Source organism: Diabrotica undecimpunctata, chromosome 3, assembly GCF_040954645.1.
Source record: "Diabrotica undecimpunctata isolate CICGRU chromosome 3, icDiaUnde3, whole genome shotgun sequence".
Taxonomy (NCBI): domain Eukaryota; kingdom Metazoa; phylum Arthropoda; class Insecta; order Coleoptera; family Chrysomelidae; genus Diabrotica; species Diabrotica undecimpunctata.
Genome location: NC_092805.1, coordinates 173,037,634 through 173,058,108, shown reverse-complemented (window position 1 = coordinate 173,058,108; position 20,475 = coordinate 173,037,634). Strand labels below are relative to the sequence as shown.

The window sequence follows — 20,475 nt, the reverse complement described above, 5'->3', positions numbered from 1 at the left end:
TATTCTTAGCGTATTCGCGTTTTATTACATTTGCGTGCATCTGTCAAACAGCATCCTTAATGGCGCTCGGTCTGCTGTTAATTAATCCCCACAGCAGTTGATTTGATGGTTATACGAAGCGAAATACTTGGCGGATGCCTCACCGTACGAGGGCCGTTCGGCGAATTGTTGTTAGTAGGTCAAACGTTGCCGAAGGGAACAGACAACAAAACGATCATAGTGCTTTATTGGTATTATCAACTTATAATCCGTAACAGTATCTTCTTATATTAATTACATCTTACAAAATATGTAGTGATTATTGAGTGATTGTGCTTCTATTATTATCAGTAATAGAATAATAATAATAACTTATTATTTTGTGTGAATTAACCAATATGTATTTTGAATCTAAATTGTAAAAACTCTTCAAAGATGTTTATTGTATTGTAGAAATTCTTGAAAAACGAAATAAAATTTTCCGAAAGCGTGAATCTTTAAATCATAGTGTGCTTTATTTAAGCTCCAGTTTGACTTCAATTCCAAAACTAAGAAGTGAAATGTTATTTTTAATGAGTTAAAATACGGATCCATATGTGTGCCAAGTAAGAATGTTCAAAACAATGTATATCCTATTCGAATTAAGTAGCTAAAGTCAAGGCTGGTTTCAAAACCAGGTAAGTCCGTTCAGTGGGGGGCTTTCAGCCGCAGCTGTAAAGATCGTGCTACTTCGCGTAGCTTTTCGTTGTGTGGTTATTGTTGCTGTTATTGAGACAAGAAATGTTTTCGTATTATTTTGATTTGGTTTGTAGTTTTTGTTTTGTTTTGTTCGGTTCTTTGATAGAAACTCAACCCGTGGAGTGTCCTGATTCGGCCAGGAAGAAGAGTAAAGAACCTGAAAGTTGGAAAAGAGCACGAGAAAACAGGCAAAGGTAAAGCTATTGAAGACTGTACTTTTTATTTTCTTTGAAAACTTTGTGTTATATGCAGTGGCTGCATATAACGCAAAGTCGTGGCCTGAAGTCAATGCGAGAACATGAGGCCTCATTGGTTTTTAGGCTTTTAAGTTTTTTTTAAACCGATTATTTAGCATTTATTATTATGGGTAGCATATTTTTATCTGAAATAAAGCGACGGTTCCTTGAAAAGAAGTTTTTTGCAACTTGGGCTTAAACCGATGTATATAAACCAAAGACAAAGGCATATCACAGCCAAGAACTTACATACACTGACCAAAGATATTTTCATAGCCAATTTTACACAACTATAAAACAATCAAAAGAGTTGAAAATATGAAGATTCGTTTATTTTAAAGTATTCAAAGACGTTTGAACCAAAATCCTGTAAAATCTTAGACAATTCAAGAGGAAAAAACAAGATGAATGCGAATTACTTTGTGTGTAAAAAGTCCTGGAAAAAAAGAGTCCGTGTGTGTAAAAAGGCGTTTGTAGATACATTGAGAATCAAACCCAATAGTTTGCTGGGTGGTCTAACCAGAAACTTTAACACTGGTGATCTGCTACAAGAAAAAAGGGGCGGGAATCGGAAGCACATTTTATTTTTAGGATAAAGAGAATCACTTATCACTTTTATGAAAAAGTTTAATGTACTTGAAAACCACTATTGTAGGTCCAAAACTACTTCTCGCCAGTATCTGACTTCAGATCTGAACATTGACAAAATGTGGCGCCTCTGCAACGCTGAGACCCAATGAGGAGGACCGCGTAAAAGAATCGTATTTTAGATGTGTTTTTAATACAAAGTTTAACTTGGGATTTGGTAGCTTAAGAACTGATGAATGCTCCACATGCCTCCACTTGGATGAAAAAATTAAGCATTGTGATGACGTACAAATCAAAACAAACTTGATGGCGCAAAAGAGAGTGCACAAGTTAAAAACAAAGGTTTTCTATCAGCTTCTAAAAGAAAAACAGGACGATTTATTGACGGTATCCTTCGATTGTCAAAAAAATCAAGTTCTACCAAAAGTGCCAGACCAAAGCGCATATTACTCAAGACAACTCTACATCTACAATTTAACCATTGTAGTTTGTGACCCAAAATGCAACGAAACCAAAGAAAATGTATTCATATACTACTAGACAGAAGACCTCCGACGGATGTAGAGGGCAAAATAAAAATTATTTTATGATGAGTATGGTAGCGTTTTGGCTGTTGAAAAAAGTTCCTTCAGCTGTGAAAAGAGCCTTTCCCATAGTGGGCCATTCTTTTCTCCCATCCGATCGGGTATTTGGTAAAATCAAAAAGGAGATCAGAAGAAAAACAGTGATCATTGAACCAGTTGAATACAAAAAGTCTTGAAGTTGAAGTTTTTTCTCATTATGGAACTGTGATTCCACTTTATGACTTAAACTGTGATTGAAAATCAAACTTGACGTGGTGCGACCTCCTGCTCAGTGGCACTTCCACTTCAATCCTTCGAATAGGTTCCACTTCAAAAGTTCCAAGGGCAACGATGTTCTTATCAAAGGAGAGGTTAACTACAGATCAGATTGTTGCCAATACAAGGAATTTTGTAAGAAGGAAAGTAATTTTCAAGGTATAAATGATGCTCAGCTCATTGCTACAAAAACAGGGACAGCTTTCGAGCTAAAAGCCACAGATATAAGGAAGTTACTGGAAACAGATTCCGGAGAAGAATGGAGGTCTTTAGACACTCTTGAATATTACTATCGATGTTACAAATTATTGGTTAACAGATTTACACAGAGCTTGTATTCAAGCGTTGGCTATCGTCATATTGACAAGCTGATGAAATGATTCTCGGTCGGCAGCTAGATGAAACAGTTCCTCGACCGTTCGACCTGTCCATTGTCTAATGTTACGCAGCCAGGACAGTTGTTTTCTTCCGACCCAACGTTTTCCTTCGATTTTGCCCTGAATTATTAACCGGAGTAAGTGATATTTAGGTCCTCTCATTATATGACCGAAGTATTGGACCTTTCTCATTTTGATGATGTTGATCAATGCTCGCTCTTTGTGCACGGTCTTTAGCACGCGTTCGTTAGATATGTGTGCTGTCCACGAGATTCTGAGCATGCGACGGTAACACCATTACTCAAACGCTTCTAATTTGTTAAGATTTTTTATTTTTGTTGTCCAGGTTTCACATCCATAGAACAAAGTGGACCAGACGTAGCACTTCAATACTCTAAGACGTGTGGGCAACGACAGACTTCTACTGCATAATACAGAACGCCAGTTAATAAAGTTTTTCCGTGTGAGTTCTATTCTGGTCGAAATTTCCTCGTCACTTTCAACCCTGCAGTCAATCCAGCTACCCAGATATCTAAAGTGTTCCACCCTTTCCAGGATTTTGTTATCTAATCTTAGTACTGAGTCTTCGATATTAATTTTTCCGACCACCATCCATTTTGTTTTTTTTGCGTTGATTGTTAAGACCTTCTCAGTGCATTCGTTGTTTACAGCATTCAACAGGGTTTGAAGATCTTCTAGACTCTCTGCCATTATTGCGGTGTCATCGGCGTATCTGATGTTGTTAATAATTTCACCACCTATCTTAACACCTTCGCGGCGATTATTTAACGCTATTTCAAAAACTGGTTCAGTGTAGGCATTAAACAACATCGGTGACATAACACACAGATTTACACATACAGGATGGTTAAAGTTTTATTGTTTACACAGAAAAATTAATTTAAGATATTAAGAATGTTACAGTAGATATTGCTTAGTTGTCCCGTGACTGCTTTGTTATTTGTTGCTCCATTTTCTTCATTGATGTCACACATTTTCAAAAACTTTTTTTTATATAATTACTTTCTTGCTTCAAACTCCTCTCATTTGAGTAGTCAAAATAGTGCCCAGTTTTTAAATGATGGTCAGTGACCACAAATGTATTTTTTTATTTTGTACAGTCACTTTTGTGTTGTGTTATTCTCTGTTTGAGCCATTGTAAAGGTTGGACGACATAACAACTCTGACAATCCGGACAAGGCAATTTGTTGATAACATTGGTTTTATATAAAGTTAGTCTTGTCTTTTACTTGTGAAAACAGTTATCTATTTTCTGATAGATTATATTGGGCAATTTTAATATTAGTAAATTGTTTACTAGTCTAGTCGCAGAATGGTCAAATGATGTAGGATACACCATTCTATTCATCCAATTGTAAACCCAACTGAAATGTGTTGATCACAACGTAGATCTTTGTTATAAATGATGACAATAATATCTGGCTATATCTTTTTCCATGGCTATATAATAGGGAAAATGCAAAAACCAAATCTTTTAACGTTTTTTCTGTAGGCTGTTTCTTCGATACGACTTTCAGACGCAGGTTTTTCTTCACTAACTAACATCGCAGTGATAGTGATGATGCTCATAAATAATTGAAACATAAAGAAAAAAGTGTTATTTATAAATTTATAGACTAACGCAAATGAATGAAACCGAAAAAAATTTTCATAGACCACAAACTAGTATAGAATAAGAACAAATCATCATAAGTGGCTCGACAATCCGTTGTGGATCTTGCCCTGCTCACAAAGATGTCGCTACTCCTGTCGATTACTTGCAACTTCGCTCCATCTTCTTACCCTTAGAATCTGTAGGTCTCTTTTTACATCATCAATCCATCTCCTTCGTGGTCGTCCTCTACTTCTTGTGCCCTCTGGTTTTGAAAATGTTAATCTCAATAAGAACGAATATAGAAATAAAAAAGAGATTAAATCCCTTCAATTTCTAGATTATTTGGTCTGCTATGGTTGTTCTTCTATCCTTTGATGATGAACTGGGGAAACACTAAGAAAAAAAAAGTTGAATAGGTTGGAGAAAATCCTTGAAAATCGGGTAATGGAGAAGCAAAGTAGTTAACAGTGCAGAGTAGAAGAATATTTGTTAAGCATTTTAAAACCTTCAAGAGCTTGTAGCATAAACATAAGTAGAAGAACTGTATGATAAAATAAAAATAAGATGACTCAGCCTGTCGAAGAAAAATCCCGCTTATGTATTACTTATTACTAATATTGTTAATAAGGTTTTCTGCATAATTTAATATTCCTTACGTAGAATTTATCGACCTACTCTCGTATTCACATTGCGTGCCATAAATGGTCAGAGGCATTCAGCACCACTGGCACAATTTCTAATACGGATCTACACAAAGTAAATAGATATTGTTAGGGCGTTTGAAATTTGGGCCTTTTTCGTATGATAATGAAGGGAAATGTGAGGAACGCGTCAAATTATTTTGTTAGGTTCCGTGTAGTATAATCACTAAAGTTAATATATTATTAAGAGATTAACATTGCCAAAGGTTGGTCGGAAAATGGGAAAACAAACAGGGGAAGAAATTATGACGAGAATTTTTTTTGCAGGAATCAGTTTTGTAAACAATAATTAATTAAATGTACAATTTACACGTGGAAACATTACTTGTTAGCTTTGAATATGCTCTAATTCATTAGTAGATCGAATTGCTGAGTTGAATGTTGACATTACTAAGTTCTTTTTGTCAAAGAATGTTATGCTATTTGGTTTTCTGAGTAATAGTTACAGTGCACTTTCAATGTATGATTTTTTTCCCATCTAAATCGTGTGTATCCCATAATATTTCTCTGTGAGTATCACTAACGTCTTCAGTGATTTTTTTTTTCTTCGGCTACTTCAATACCTAGAGATTTCGATGACGTAACATTGATTTATTCGCACACCAAGGACAAAAAAAGTGAGTTGATGACAAAATACCTTTTCAAAAAGTGGTTCGATGTAAGCTTCATGCCAGAAGGTAAAACATGGTCTCTAAATACGTTATTGCTTCCTGATACCTAACGCCTTATGAAGAAGAATTAACAATAGAAGATAAATGCATTACTGCGATGTTTCTTCCACCAAACTGTACTGCAAATATTATTTAGTTTGTCAAGCAAGATTTCAAGAAAAACCTGCTACTGAGAGTAGTTAAGGGAACCTATATAAAAAATGTTAAAAGAACTTAACATGAAAGATTTGGCTTTTGCATTGTCCCATTACATCGTCAATAAAAATTTATAGCCAGTAATTGTTATCATTCATAGCAATGATCCAAAAATCAGTGTTACTTCGAAAATAATCGACCAAGTTGGGTATCACATGCAGCAACTTAAACTTATTAGTTTTTAAGGTTTTATTATGTAATTTGCAATTTATTTAAATTTTGCAATGGATTGTATATTTTATTATATTTTCAGTAAATTTTAAATTGTTATTAATTGTTATTTTAACAAGCGTAATTGATTGTAGAGAGGAAGAAGAAGAATTCTTTATTATAAAATCATTTACACCTGTTTATTTCTCTCTTTCTCTCTGAGAAATTTAAAATTTTAAAGAAACTGTCTTCGTTACACTCAAAAAACTTCTCCTCAAAAATGCACCTCTTCAACTACTATAACTACTATTACTACTACTACTATTATTATTACTACTACTATTACTATTATTACTACTACTATTATTATATTACTATTATATTACTATTATATTATTATATTATTATATTATATTACTATTATATTACTATTATATTATTATATTATTATATTACTACTACTATTATTATATTACTATTATTACTACTACTACTATTACTACTATTACTATACTCATAGTAAAACTAAGTGACTTTGTCAAGCAAAGAAATACCATCGCTGAAAATCCACAAACGCCATTGAAAAATATGTTGATTCCAGTATTCGTAAGGTTTTATTATGCAATCTGCAATTTAGTTAAATTTTGCAATGGATTGTATATTCTATTATGTTTTATTCTGTGATATTGACGATCTATATGATTTTAGTAAATTTTAATTGTTATTGTTATTTTTCTGACTTTTTGTAAGCTTTGTCCATAAAATTGTACAATTTTCAGTGACAATAAAGCATATTTCTATTCTGTTCTATGCTAAAATAATCGATCAAGTTGCTGCCGAAACACAGATAATTTCGGGAGATTTGGATATCTGGTCCTCTGGAATGGATAAAGAGGAAAACATTTCTTATGAAATATCTAACGAAGTTAGATTGAAAAAATCAATAAAGCTACTATATATATAACGACTTTATTACAGCTGCCGCCGTTTCTCGCAACCTAGCTTCCAACGCTTGCGATCGTTCCAGTCATCTACTTGATACAGACCCCTATCTTCTATTGCACCTTTTACTTCTTGTCTCCACGATCTTCTTGGTCTTCCCTTTTTCCTGCGGTTTGGTGGGGATCCACTGTAACATTCTCTTTGGCCATCGTTGATCATTCATCCTTTCTACATGGCCATACTATTTCTACCTTTTGCATTCTATAGTTTCCAGGACGTCAATGTCTATGCCCATACGCTCTCTGATTTCAGTATTCCTTACTCTATCTCTTCTAGTGAGTTGGCAACATCTTCTCCAATAATTAATTTCCATTACTTTTATTTTGGATGCGTCATTTTTATTTATTACCCAAAGCTCTGAACAGCAATGTAGCAATGCTTTCTATGATACTTTTGTATATCCTAATTTTTGTGTTTCGGGTGATGTGGTTATTCCAAAGTATACTATTCAGTTGACGTATTGCTGAATTTCCTTGACCAATTCTAGTAGCTATTTCTTTTGTATTCCGACCATTGTTTGTAATGTTTACACCGAGATATTTATAGCTATCAGTATTTTGAATTTGTTTGCTTCCTAGTTCTAAGTGCTTTCCTTCACCTCCCACTACTACGTACTCTGTTTTTGATGGATTAATTGATAAGCCCCACTTAGTATATTCTTCATCTATTTTTCGTAACATGTAGTGGATATCATCTTGATCTTCTGCAAGTATTACTTGGTCATCAGCAAAATGCAAGCTGTACAGTGTATGGTCTGCAATTTTAACACCCATAGGTTCACATTTTCTTTTCCAAATATCCAAAACCCCCTCCAAATAAATCTTAAAGAATGTAGGTGCAATGCAGCAGCCTTGGCGAAGTCCTTTGGTCACTTTTATTTTTTTTTTGTCACTTTTTGTCCAATCTTTATTACACTCGTCATATCATCGTACAACTCCATTACAGCATTAATGTAAATCGGTGGAATATTCTTGTCTTCTAGCACCTGCCATAGCTTGGCTAATGGGACACTGTCATACGCTTTTTGAAGATCAATAAATACCATGTCTGTCTCCATATTATGTTCCAAACGCTTTTCTATTGTTTGTTTTAGGCAGAACACATTGTCTATACAAGAACGACCAGTACGAAAGCCACTCTGATCTTCAGCGTCTTCCCAGCAATCTTCAATTCGGCTTTTAATTATCTTCCCGTAGACTCTACAGATTGAGTTAGTTACACTAAGCCCTCGGTAGTTCTTACAATCTTTTCTGTCGCCTTTATTTTTGTATAGATTGCTGATATATGCAGTTTTCCATTCTGGGGGAATGGGGAATTCTCTTCTCCTCTCAAGAATAAATTAAAAGTATAAGCCAATAGCTGAAATAGTTTAGTTTGTCAGGGCCATATTTAATCAGTTTAATGGGTACCCCCCCCCCCCCCCGGTCCTGGAGCCTTTCCATTTTTCATAGCGTTGGCGTGTTTTTTAATTTCTTCTGGTGTTATTTCAGTTTCTTCGCGGTAGGAAATATCATGTTTTTGGTAGCCAATATCTTGGAATTCTGTTCGATCTTCTGTCAGCATTTGTTCATAATATTCGACCCATAATTCTGGGGCTATTAGAGCTATAAAGCTATTAATAACCCAATTGAAATAAACCAAGTATAGACTAAATATATTGAAGATCTTTTCATGGACACAAGAATGGAACCATCACAAACTGACAGCGAGGCAGCTCCAATAATATTAAAATCTGAAGTCCAACATAATACAAACAACTCAAAATCTGGAAGAGGTCTTAGACCAAATATTCATATCGAGCTGATTAAACTTATAGATGAAGACAATTTAAGCACAATAACTATCCTCTTTAGCAACATATACAAATCTGGTGAGATACCTACAGAATGGCTACTATAGACCTTTGTTCCGCTACTAAAAAGCAAGATTCCCAAACACTGTAATGACTGTAGATTGATCAGTTTAATGTCACAATTATTGAAAACATTTTTAAGGATTATAGATGCAAGAATGTTCAGAAAATGCGAAGCAGATATGAGTATTAAACAGTTTGGCTTTCGTAATGGCTTCGAAACAGTAGAAGATCTGTATAGATTTACAACTCTTGCTCAAAAATGTCGAGACCAATAAAAACATTTTTTAGTCGCATTTATAGACTAGCAAAAAGCTTTCGACAAAAAGTTATGACATTCTCATGGAATGTCTATAGCGAAATGGACTCTACCAAATGATATTAACATGGTGAGAAATCTCTATTGGAACCAACAGACTATGGTAACATTAAATGGAACTAGCAAGGATGCGCAACAGATACGTGTAGAGGTGTGAGGACAAAGCTGTGTATTTTCACCATTACTATTTTATATATACTGTGAGGAGTTATTTACACAAGTACTTGAAAACTGTACAGAAGGGATCAAGATAAATGGTGAAAATATAAATAACATTGAGAAAGACCTGCAGACGCTACTAAACACAATTAGTGATACTGGGGAACAATTTGGTTTAACAATAAACATAAAGAAAACAAAAACCATGATTATCAGTAAGAATGGTAAAGTCATAACAGGAATACAGATAAAAAATGAAGATATTAAACAAGTGAACAAAATCAAGTACTTAGAAGTCTGATTACTGAAGATCTAAATCCGAAATCAGAAATTCGATCGAGAATAAAGCAAACAGGAGCAGCATTTTTGAAAATGAGGAAATTTCTGAGTAACCAAAGACTCAACCTGCAAATCAGGTATCGGATGGTAAAATGTTATATCCAGTCTATTCTTCTTTATGGTGCCGAAGCTTGGACTGTTAATTTTTTTTTTTTTTAGCCCTTTTTCTATCCGAATTGTCGAATAAAGGCCTCTCCGATTTCTCGCCATTCATCCCTGTTGTGTGCTAGGCGTTTCCACAGTCCTGCGACTCTTTTGATATCGTCGCTCCAGCGCATTTGAGGTCTTCCTCTTGGTCTCTTCGCATCGTACGGTCGCCAGTTTCCGACTTCTTGGTTCCATCTACCATCTTCGAGACGTTCGTTGTGTCCAGCCCATTTCCATTTTAATTTAGCTGCTTGTTTCGCGGCGTCCTTTATTTTTGTTTTGTTCCGGATTGCTTCGTTCGTTTGCCGATCTATTAGTGAGATACCAAGCATCTGTCGTTCCATGGCTCGCTGAGTTTTTCGAATCTTGTCCATGTTCTTTTTTGTGAATGTCCAGGTTTGAGCTCCGTAAGTGAGAACGGGAAGGATACAAGAATCGAACACTTTGGTTCGAAGGTTTTGGGGTATCTTTTTGTCTTTCAGTATGTATGAGAGTTTTCCAAATGCGGCCCATCCCATTCTTACTCGTCTGCTTATTTCGGTAGTTTGGTTTTCTTTGTTTACCTTGATATTCTGACCCAGATATATGTATTCTTCTACATGTTCCACTTTTGTTCCTTGGATGGTTATCGTCGGTTGATCATCTTTATTCGACATTAGCTTAGTTTTACTCAGATTCATTTTCAGTCCTTTTTTTATGGATTCCGTATGAAGCTCATCGATCATCGTCTTCAGTTCTTTCCAGCTGTCGGCTATTAATACTACGTCATCTGCATATCTTAGATGGTTTAAATACTTTCCGTTTATCGACAGTCCCTTCGTCTCCCAATTAGTGATTTAAAGATGTCTTCAAGTGCGGCAGTAAATAGTTTTGGAGATATGGTGTCTCCCTGTCTTACTCCTCGGTTGATTTTTATTGGCCTCGTTTTCATTCCGTTATCCATCGTGACTACCATTTCAGCGTGTTGGTATATATTATGTATTAATATCCTATATCTAGAATCTATTCTGCTGTTGACCAGTGCTTCCTCAATAGCCCATAATTCTATGCTGCCAAAAGCTTTCTCGTAGTCTATAAATGCTAAACAGATTGGTAAATTGTATTCGTTAACTTTTTCTATTAGGACCTTTAGTGTGTGAAGATGGTCACATGTACTGAATCCTTTTCTAAATCCGGCTTGCTCTACTAGTTGATATACATCGAACTTTGTTGTCAATCTATTTGTAATTATTTTTGTGAATGTTTTATAAAGTTGTGATAGTACTGATATTGGACGATAATTTTTCAGATCTGTATTGTCCCCTTTTTTGTGTATTGGACTGTTAATACTGACTTGAAAACTGGAAGCTTTTGAAATGTGGCTTTTTAGAAGAAAATACTATGGACGAACGAAATGGTGTTGAACAGAATGAGAAGGGATAGAGAACTTTTGATCACCATTAAAAGGAGAAAGACAGCATATTTGGGAGACATACTAAGAAACAGTGGCGCACCCAGTGGCGTTTTGGGGATTAAACCCCCCCTGCGTGCACTATTCCGACACTGTTACTCACAAAATTTTAAGGACTCAAAATGGAGGTAGCATAAACAAAATATCGGTGCCCAACCAAAACCTCCCACAGGAAAAATTTAGGTGCGCCACTGCTAAGAAATGAGAAGTACGAGTTGTTGCAGTTGATTATGAAGGGTAAAATCGAAGGAAAAAAAGGGTTCTGGTTAAAAAACATTCGCGACTGGATCGGGTTAAAAACACAGATGCTTTTAAGAAAATCAGAAGATAGAGACGAATTTGCAATGTAATTGATCAAGACCAAATCAAGTATGCAAGTATGCCCCATCACTGTGAAGAAGTAATAAGATGTTGAGATGGAAATACTCTTTATTATGTGTTTTTGGGAGAGGGAACTGTTAAATATTATTCAGGTTATGTTTTCTTAGGCTTTAGTTGTATCACATGTTAATAAAGTTTATGTAAGTAGTGTTTTCTTTGCTTTAAATCTTAATAAAAACTTGTTACATAAAAATCTTGGAAAACGATGAAACTGTCTCAAAATATTAATAAATCGTAGCGTTTCTTTTTAATAAATTCCACAGGGTGTTGCAACATACGATGAAAAAACACAACTTTAATTTTGCACCCCGTATACCGGCAAAACGTTGATATTTTTCAAAAAACATTAGTACAGTGATTTATTAGAAATGGCCCTGTAATATGAGACAAAAATTATGAAAATCTAATCATCCGTTTAGAAGAAAAATAGCTTCAAACTTATAGTACATTTAATGTGGTGCGTTAATTTTGGGCAATAGTGTATTTAGGGGAACTTCTCTATCATACAGAAGATGGATTACATCTTTGAGTCTTACTCTGTCAAACGCTTTTTTTAAGTCAATCATACACAGAAATGCTGGTCTATTATACTCTAGTGATATCTCAGTAATTTGTTTTATAACGAATATTGCATCTATGCACGATCTTCCACTACGAAAACCCTGTTGTTCATCTACTAAACTTATTCTCTGATTTATTAGCACTTGTAAAATTTTAGTTGTAAGTTTTAGAGTAGTATTTAACAAGTGTATACCTTTGTAGTAGGTGCAAGTGCTACATATGGTCCATCTTGCTTTATGGCATGGAAACGTGGACTTTGAAAAAAACATCTATCAACAAACTTGAAGCATTTGAAATGTGGTCATTGAGAAGAATGATGCGCATACCTTGGGTGGATAGAGTTCGAAACGATGACGTCCTTAAGAGAGCCGGCGTGGAAAGAGAACTCTTTGAATTAATTAAAAAACGCAAGATTGGTTACCTTGGGCACATATTGAGAGGAGCAAAATATGAAATACTACAGTTAATCCTACAAGGGAAGATCGAAGGTAGGAGAGGAGCCGGCCGCAAACAATTATCCTGGTTAAGGAATATTAAAGAATGGACAGGAATACACAATACAGGCGAGCTGTGTCACGCCGCCAAGAACAGAATTCTAGTAATGAGATAGTCGCCTACGCACTTTGGTGTATGGCATGTTAAGAAGAAGATACCTTTGTAGTGTTGTATAGTAGAATTAGTTCGCTCGTTCTCCATTTTTTCTGTATTTGATTGTGTTTTATAGTTTTATTAATTCATGTTGTTAATTGTTCTGACATTGCTGCTCCACAATATTTCAGTAATTCGTTTGGTATCCCGTCTTTGGCTGCTTTTCTGTTCTTCGGGTTTTCAAGTATTTTTCGAACTATTCTTTTTTTATATTTTCCGACTATTTTAAAAATGGTACTTATGTATAAATCTCGGGAAGTTATTTTATTTATAAGCCAAATATTATTTTAAACTTTAAAACATTCCCTAGGCTCTTCTAGTTGACCGATTTTAATTTTAACGTGCATTTGAGAGCTTGAGCCTTTCTTTATGCTTAAAAAAAATCGACAAAAAACTATTAAACCGATCCTAATGAAATTTATGACACATGTCAGTCATATTATAAAGTTTTTTTAGGTGCAATATGAAGGCTAAGTTATGTTTAAGAGATCGAAAAAATTTAAAGAAAAAACTCTATTTTTTGATCATTTTTTCTCAATTCTTGCTATTTTTAACCAATAAACATTAAATTTTTAATTTCTAGCTCGTCAAATATTACGTAATATTGAAAAACGAAACTTTTACCATGTATAATTTTTTTTGTAGGAGCAATATTTCTCGAGTTATAGACTAAACTATGGGCGCAAAAAGTAAATATTTTTGATTTTCTTTAGATTTTGTTAAATAAAAAATTAAGCACAATGTTTGCGACCGGCATATCATGATTATTTATACAAAGTATATCCCAAAGCGATACCAGCAACAAAATAGACTCCATGGAAAATATCCCTTTTGGTCTGCTTTTCGACAGATTCCGCCTGGACTAATACTATAATAATACTATATAATATAGAATACTATAAGTGTACCTATTATTTGTGTCTAAATGCGATACGTTAAGTGTTCGTTATTACCGACGTTTTATGGGCGAGTTTAGGTACTACTCGCAAATACAGTAGTAATCACTACTATATAAAATATTTATATGTAGAAAATATTGGGTAGATAAAGCGTACCTACCTTATTTCTTAACAACAGAATGTTTAATCTAAAAGTTACAGAAAAAAGCATACACATGAATTATTTAAAGATACAAATGAAATATAATGCGTTAAATTTAAGAATGTACTTTACTAACATGAATGAACGAAACAAATAGTCGCAAAATAATAGACAATATATAAGAAACATGTATATCACAATATTACATTACAAAGATTTATCTCAAAGTGATAAAATGGATGATTTACTTATTTTATATTTTTTTACCACAGATTTTCACTGATTGTCATTCAATAAAATAAAAAATAAAATAAGAATACCCTAATAAATTTATACGTAATTAAATATTGTATGTACATTATTCTTATACCTAAGTAACGTAAACAAATGCCTATAAATTATATTCTTCTTGTCCCTACACGTAAATTTAATTGCTGTTTATTTAAATGTCACATTTAAAAAAAAATAGAATGGAATCTGGGCAGTTCCAAATATGTTCGCAAAATAGATTTGTGGATAAAAATGTACAAAAACACTTACCGCATTCAAAATTTTAGCACATCACACACCGTTTATTTTGTCTAGTCCGATACATTAACTCACAAAACTGACAACACTATTTGCGATTTTATTGCAAATAAATTATAAAAATTTACCCTTGGCATTGCCAAATGTCAAAATGCGTCACAAATACAACCCCTAATCAGACCAATCATGATACTGCTCATTACCACAGCAGACGGAGGCCTGTGGAAAGTAAAGTTAGTTTTATGCGAACACTGCAATGACGTCATAGAAGGTTGTTAAAGAATGTTACTGTTTTTTTTATAAAATGAATGTATTACAGGATTTTATAAATGTAATAATTATTGACAACTTATTTTTGTTTATAACTATTTGTACAACCAATGTATATAGTATTAACGCTAACATTTACAAAAACAAATGAAAAACAGAAGCAGAATGGAATGAGATGCAAAGTATCAAATAGAGAAGGAGGGAAAATACAATATTTAAATAGGATAGAATTTTTTTTCACTAAATTTAGAAATAAATCGTAGATAATAAAATAAATACGTAATTAAAAAATAGATGAGTGACAGGTTTAACTATCTAAGATAATAATGACCATAGGTAAACAGATAATTAAAATATATTAATAGTGCATCAATGTTCTTCAATTCTTTATTTCTTGTACAGTTAACTTGACATACATATTAATTTTTTAATACATGAACTTCGTATAATTGCGAAATAAATAATAGTTTCTGGTTTTTAAAACTCATATACCTACGTTTATAATTTCTTACAAAACGTCTTTAATAGATTGTGGTGTTAATAAGCACAACAATGATTGCAGAAATTTTGTTAGGTACAGCATTAACGGCATCAATAGCAGCCCTTTCATTTGTTAGCTTCAAATTGTACATCAAATTAACCACTGGAATTTGTCAGAGTCAAGTGTGCCTTGTGGGAAAAACTACCATTGTTACAGGAGCTAACACAGGTGAGTAGAAATATGTCATCATCATCATCATCATCCAGCCTCAAGAGTCCACTGCTGAACATAGGCCTCTTCCTCATGTTTCCAACCCCGTCTATCTTGCGCCGCTCTCATCCAGTTTTTATCGAGTCTTCTTAAATCGTCAGTCCATCTTGTAGGTGGTCGACCGACGCTTCTCTTGTCGAAATATGTATACAAATGAATAAAGTGGCATTAAAAATCTTGTTAATGTATGGATTATATTTTCCTGTACACCTTTGTCATCTTGAAAATCCTGTACATCTTTGTTTTCTTTTTTTTTTTTTCAAACATATTGTACTAATATTCTTATCTTAGACTAATATTAGGCTTAGATTTGTAAATAAACTTAATTTTTGTAGGAATTGGTTATGAAACAGCTTTAGACTTTGCAAAAAGAGGTGCCAGGGTAATATTGGCCTGTAGAGATGAAACTAAAGCAAAGGAAGCTGTTGATACTATTATCAACGAGACCCACAATAAGAATGTTGTTTACAGACTAGTCGATTTAACAAGTTTTAATTCCGTTCGAAGGTTTGCCAATGATATAAATAATAATGAAGACAGGCTGGACATCTTAGTAAACAATGCAGGAGCTGGGAGGTTGGGAAATAAAGTGACTGAAGATGGCATCTCAATTCTTATGCAGACCAACTATTTTTCACACTTTTTACTCACATATTTGTTAATAGGTAAGTATTTTCTGATTAAACTTTATTTTAAGCAGTTTAGGGTAAGAATTGACATTTCAAGCATGAAAATGTTTATGAAAAAGTAAAACCAGTTTTTATAAAAAAATAATGATCCCATTTTTCATTTTTTTATGTTTTTGACAGATACTAAATAAGATTTCTAATATAGTTCTATTTCAGCTTTCCAATGTATTTTATTTATACAATAAAATCACTGTATTATTTTAAGATCTAATGAAGAAACACCCAAGCAGGATTGTTAATGTATCTGCCATTGGTGCCAAACTAGGGCACATAGATTTTCATAAACTAACATCATTTACAACAGAAGCTAACCAGTACATTACATCAAAACTGTGCCAAATATTGTTTACCATTGAGCTGGCTTCTAGGTTTCAAGGGACCAACATAACAGCTTATTCGTTACACCCTGGGGTTATCAAGACAGAGATATTTAGGAATATTACTCCTGTATTTCGGTGGATTATTCTGTTTTTAATTGATACATTCTTTAAGGTATAAAAACAAGTAAAATACAGTGATACATCAATAGTATCCTTTATTTTTTTTTTATTTTTGTAGACTGCATCAGAAGGAGCACAAACCCAAATATACTGTGCCATAGCAAACGGGCTAGAAAAGCATAATGGCCAACATTTTCATGATTGCAAAATGGTGTCCAGGTACAAGAGTGCAATTGAGCCAGGCTTGTCTAAGAAACTGTGGGAAGAAAGTGAAAGGATTTGTAAAGTACAAGGAATACACATAGACACTATTTAGAAATCGTCAAATTCATGAATCGTTTGGCTAGATTGTGAGTTTATTGGATCTACTGTAAAATGTACAAAAATTGTTTAGGTTTTATATTTTATATTAAAAAAGTATATTCTAGGTTATAATGTAAAAACTAATTTTTTGATCAAAAGGTTTTAATCTTTATAGATATTGTTATGGTACTTTTTATTATAGTATGTAAAAGTGATATTGTAAAAATATTTTGCTTTTAAAAATGTAGAAAAATTTTATGTGCCATTTTTAAGTCTAAAATAAATATATTTAAAGTTTTATTCATTTTATGCATACAAATAAGCTTTTGATAAGATACAGCATGGAATACTTTTAAACATATTAAGCATCAAGGTCATTTATCATATAAAACTTATGTTGTAAGCAGAAAGCAGTTGTTAGAGTTGATGGAAGACTAACATATGATCATACATTCAATGAGGCATCAGAGATGGCATGTTATTCAATATCTACTCAGCTATATCTCTCAAAGATGTTTTGCAAGATAAAGAGTTTGGAATGAAAATCTATGATGAACTGATTAATACTATTCAATATGCTGAAGACACTGTCATTTTTGTGCACCAGTATCCAGGGCCTTTGAGAGGTTGAAGTGCATATAAATGACAGGAAGAGAAATGTCCCTACATCTCTAACATCAACTAATAATTAAGGTCTAATCTGTAATTAACATGGATTGGATATGCTTTTGAAAGATATTACAATGAATATTAACTGTTAGGAAGAAAAGCATAAAGATGATATTTCTATGAAAATGCCAAAAGCATTAATATACAAATATATGACCCTAAAATCAGAAATGTCTCATGTAACTTTAAAATTGTAGTGTAAATGATGTTAAACTATACACAGAAATCCATATGAGTGTATTGAGCAACAAATTAAAATTTACGAAAGTAATCTGAACACAAACAAAGCTTTAACAATGATAAAATGACAAAAAAGATAAGAAACATTTCAAAGCATTGCACTAACCAAAAGAAGATACTTTAGAGAGCACTATAGACTCAAAAAAAACTAGTATTTCACTTATGTAAAATCTAAAGTTCATTTGTTTACCAAATTCCCATCAGTAAACATGAGCACGTGTTGATATTTGCCGTCTCATTCGTCAAGAGACTATTAAATATAATTTAATACCTTAAGCGAGACAGATTCTCATGTTACAGATCCCAACTTGCCATAATTTTAAATTCAAATTGTATCGTGTTGATTTTTAAGTTAATATATTGTGTTATATTTATGTTATAGTTATTGTCAAGTTATTTACTGGTGGTGTTATTTTTTAGAGTTTAGATTAATTGTGATATAATGATTAAATTTCAAGAAATTCTTACACTGACAGTTTCAAAAGTAAATATTTTTAAAAATCATATGATACATAGGTCATACATCAGTACGACCCTGTTTGGCTTACACATGGTTCTATTGACGATTGGGAATTTGTAAAATGAATACAGTTTAGCACATTTGATTTCTTCAATAAATTTGTATATATTAACATTATTTGGATTTATAAATAAAACAATGTTAACTTCTACTTGTTTATTAGTTTTCAACAGGTTAACAACTTGATTTTACTGTATAAAAATCCATAAATGCCAACTACTCTTTTATATAGTGATCAATCTTCAATCCCAAATTCAAACTCCTCATTATAATAAGCATTGGAATTAGTATGAAAAAACTATTTAGTGTTGGATATGTCTGGAACAAACACAATCAATTCTCTTTATTTTTCCTGAAAAATCTTTTTCTTTTGAGCATTCCTGCCCTCAACATGTCTTCGTCTCCATCTAATTGATGTTCCCAAATGTTTAAGTGGTAAGGCAGGTATATTAAACCGCCAAGTGTCACAGCTAGAACAATTTTCATATTAAAAAAGTTATATTTCACTTCATATTTCTTTATTGGTGTACTCACCATTTAAAATGCATGGAAAAACTACATAGAAATTGAAGGTAGCAGCCCTAAAGTAAACTGTTTCTGTTAGATACAGAACTACATTCGAAATTAGTGAGCATATTCCCAGGCTAACCACCCTAAAAAATTAAAATACCTTAATATTACTCAAAAGTAACATTTTATTTCAATCAATAATAACTTTTGAACATGAAGTTAATAAGTATCATATAAATCTTTTCTCTACATGTCTTTAGAGTCCTAAATCTTTTCAGTTACGAAAATAAACATTAAAATATAAGAAACACTAAAAAGGTACTGATAATCTTGTTTAAAGTACATATTTTGTATTTCTTTCTACATTTGATACAAACATATGGAAATATAAAGTTTATTTCGAATTTAAAATCATAAGAAGGCAAGTATTTTTACTTACGGTTTATAATGTATATATAAAGTGCAATGTATTAAAACTAAAGCTTTTAAAATCGAAAAAACTCCTAAGATTCTGGTTGCAGTGTACTCTCCTAAAACGAAATAATTGATCAAACAATTTCTCACATAGTAAACTAACCTTACCATCTACATAGTCTTCTAAATCTGATATAGTTTTACTAAGAAAGGATCTTTTTTCGATATAACTTCTAACAGCAGTGCCGAGATCCATAAAAGCCACGAACGCAATCCACCCTCTGAAAGCATACAACATTTTCCGGTCCATTTTTGTAAATTTTGAAGGGCTTCGCAAATATTAACATAAAAATCCGTAATTTTTACTTCAGTCGTTTCTTCCAGTCATTCTTTCGATGCATTCTAGCTTTGAGATTTCATCCAGTTCGTTACATAAAGCTGTTATTAACATTATACATAAAAAAATGTAAGAAAAGGTCTATAATTTAAAATGGTGCATTAGTTTTGCTTTTGGTGCAATAACCTTAATCTTCTTCTTTTTTGAGATTGTGACATTGTGATTTTTGCAATTGGGATGGCGGTTTTTGACAAAACACCGGTTTTCGGTTATACCGTTTTTTTTTGCTTGCGGTTTAACCTGGCGGTTATAACCGGCCAAAAAACCTGTTTTTCCAAAAACCGGTTTTCGGTTTTTTTAATCCAATAGGTTACAAGTTTGCACTTTCAGTTTGCTTCTGTATTTATAAAATAAAATAAAATTTGAATTATGGTTTTGTTTGGAATAATTACTTGAGAATAATAATTTTGATTGGGATCCAAAATAATACCTAACCTAATCCTAATCACCGTAAAAACCTAATAACCGGTTTTTACTTTAAAAATAAAAAACCGGTTATAACCGGGACAAAAAAAACAACCGATAAAACCGGTTAATGCGAAGTAAAAAAACCGGTTTTCGCTTAAAACCGGTAGGTTTTTCCCATCCCTAATCTGCAAATCAGAGAACAGCCTTCCTCTTTCTTCACGTTTGTCCACTTAAGACAGTTTTACATTACATTATGCTATTTTCATGCTAGGCAAGAGCCATGCAAGACAGATCATGGAACTGCGCATGCCCACTGGCTATTTCCATGCAATTCCTGTGCTAGACGAA

General features: G+C 33.1%; 3 protein-coding genes across 5 annotated transcripts in view; 1 reads left to right on the top strand and 2 right to left on the bottom strand.

The window, feature by feature from the left end:
• The window catches only part of LOC140437842 (protein turtle homolog A-like), an 813,173-nt gene extending 798,529 nt beyond the window's left edge, over positions 1-14,644 (bottom strand). The window contains exon 1 of the mRNA XM_072527613.1: positions 14,529-14,644. The gene's annotated coding sequence lies outside the window, so the exon portion shown is untranslated. The remainder of the gene's footprint in view (positions 1-14,528) is intronic.
• Positions 14,645-14,966: 322 nt separating this feature from the next.
• LOC140437841 (retinol dehydrogenase 11-like) lies at positions 14,967-18,549 on the top strand. 3 transcript variants are annotated; one of them, XM_072527610.1, is made up of 5 exons: positions 14,967-15,122; positions 15,361-15,495; positions 15,873-16,202; positions 16,432-16,718; positions 16,785-18,549. In XM_072527610.1, the coding sequence occupies exons 1-5, from the start codon at positions 15,113-15,115 to the stop codon at positions 16,980-16,982; spliced, it is 960 nt and encodes a 319-aa protein (XP_072383711.1). In that variant the 5' UTR covers positions 14,967-15,112; the 3' UTR covers positions 16,983-18,549. The 3 variants fall into 3 exon arrangements, with proteins under 3 accessions (XP_072383711.1, XP_072383712.1, XP_072383710.1); XM_072527609.1 differs by having other exon boundaries at positions 14,972-15,122; positions 15,349-15,495; XM_072527611.1 differs by lacking the exon at positions 15,361-15,495 and having other exon boundaries at positions 14,970-15,122.
• LOC140437843 (uncharacterized) lies at positions 18,540-19,859 on the bottom strand. Its single transcript, XM_072527614.1, has 4 exons — positions 19,491-19,859; positions 19,348-19,438; positions 18,933-19,051; positions 18,540-18,868 (listed from the first exon to the last, which is right to left on the bottom strand). The coding sequence occupies exons 1-4, from the start codon at positions 19,630-19,632 to the stop codon at positions 18,732-18,734; spliced, it is 489 nt and encodes a 162-aa protein (XP_072383715.1). The 5' UTR covers positions 19,633-19,859; the 3' UTR covers positions 18,540-18,731.
• Positions 19,860-20,475: the final 616 nt, after the last annotated feature.

Coding starts and splice junctions, on each gene's coding strand:
- LOC140437841 (XM_072527609.1), top strand. Junction 15,496..15,872: donor TGTTACAGGAGCTAACACAG/GTGAGTAGAAAT, acceptor TAATTTTTGTAG/GAATTGGTTATGAAACAGCT. Junction 16,719..16,784: donor TAATTGATACATTCTTTAAG/GTATAAAAACAA, acceptor TTATTTTTGTAG/ACTGCATCAGAAGGAGCACA.
- LOC140437843 (XM_072527614.1), bottom strand. CDS start 19,632: ATGGACCGGAAAATGTTGTATGCTTTCAGAGGGTGGATTGCGTTCGTG. Junction 19,439..19,490: donor TTTAGAAGACTATGTAGATG/GTAAGGTTAGTT, acceptor ATTTCGTTTTAG/GAGAGTACACTGCAACCAGA. Junction 18,869..18,932: donor TTTTCCATGCATTTTAAATG/GTGAGTACACCA, acceptor AAATTGTTCTAG/CTGTGACACTTGGCGGTTTA.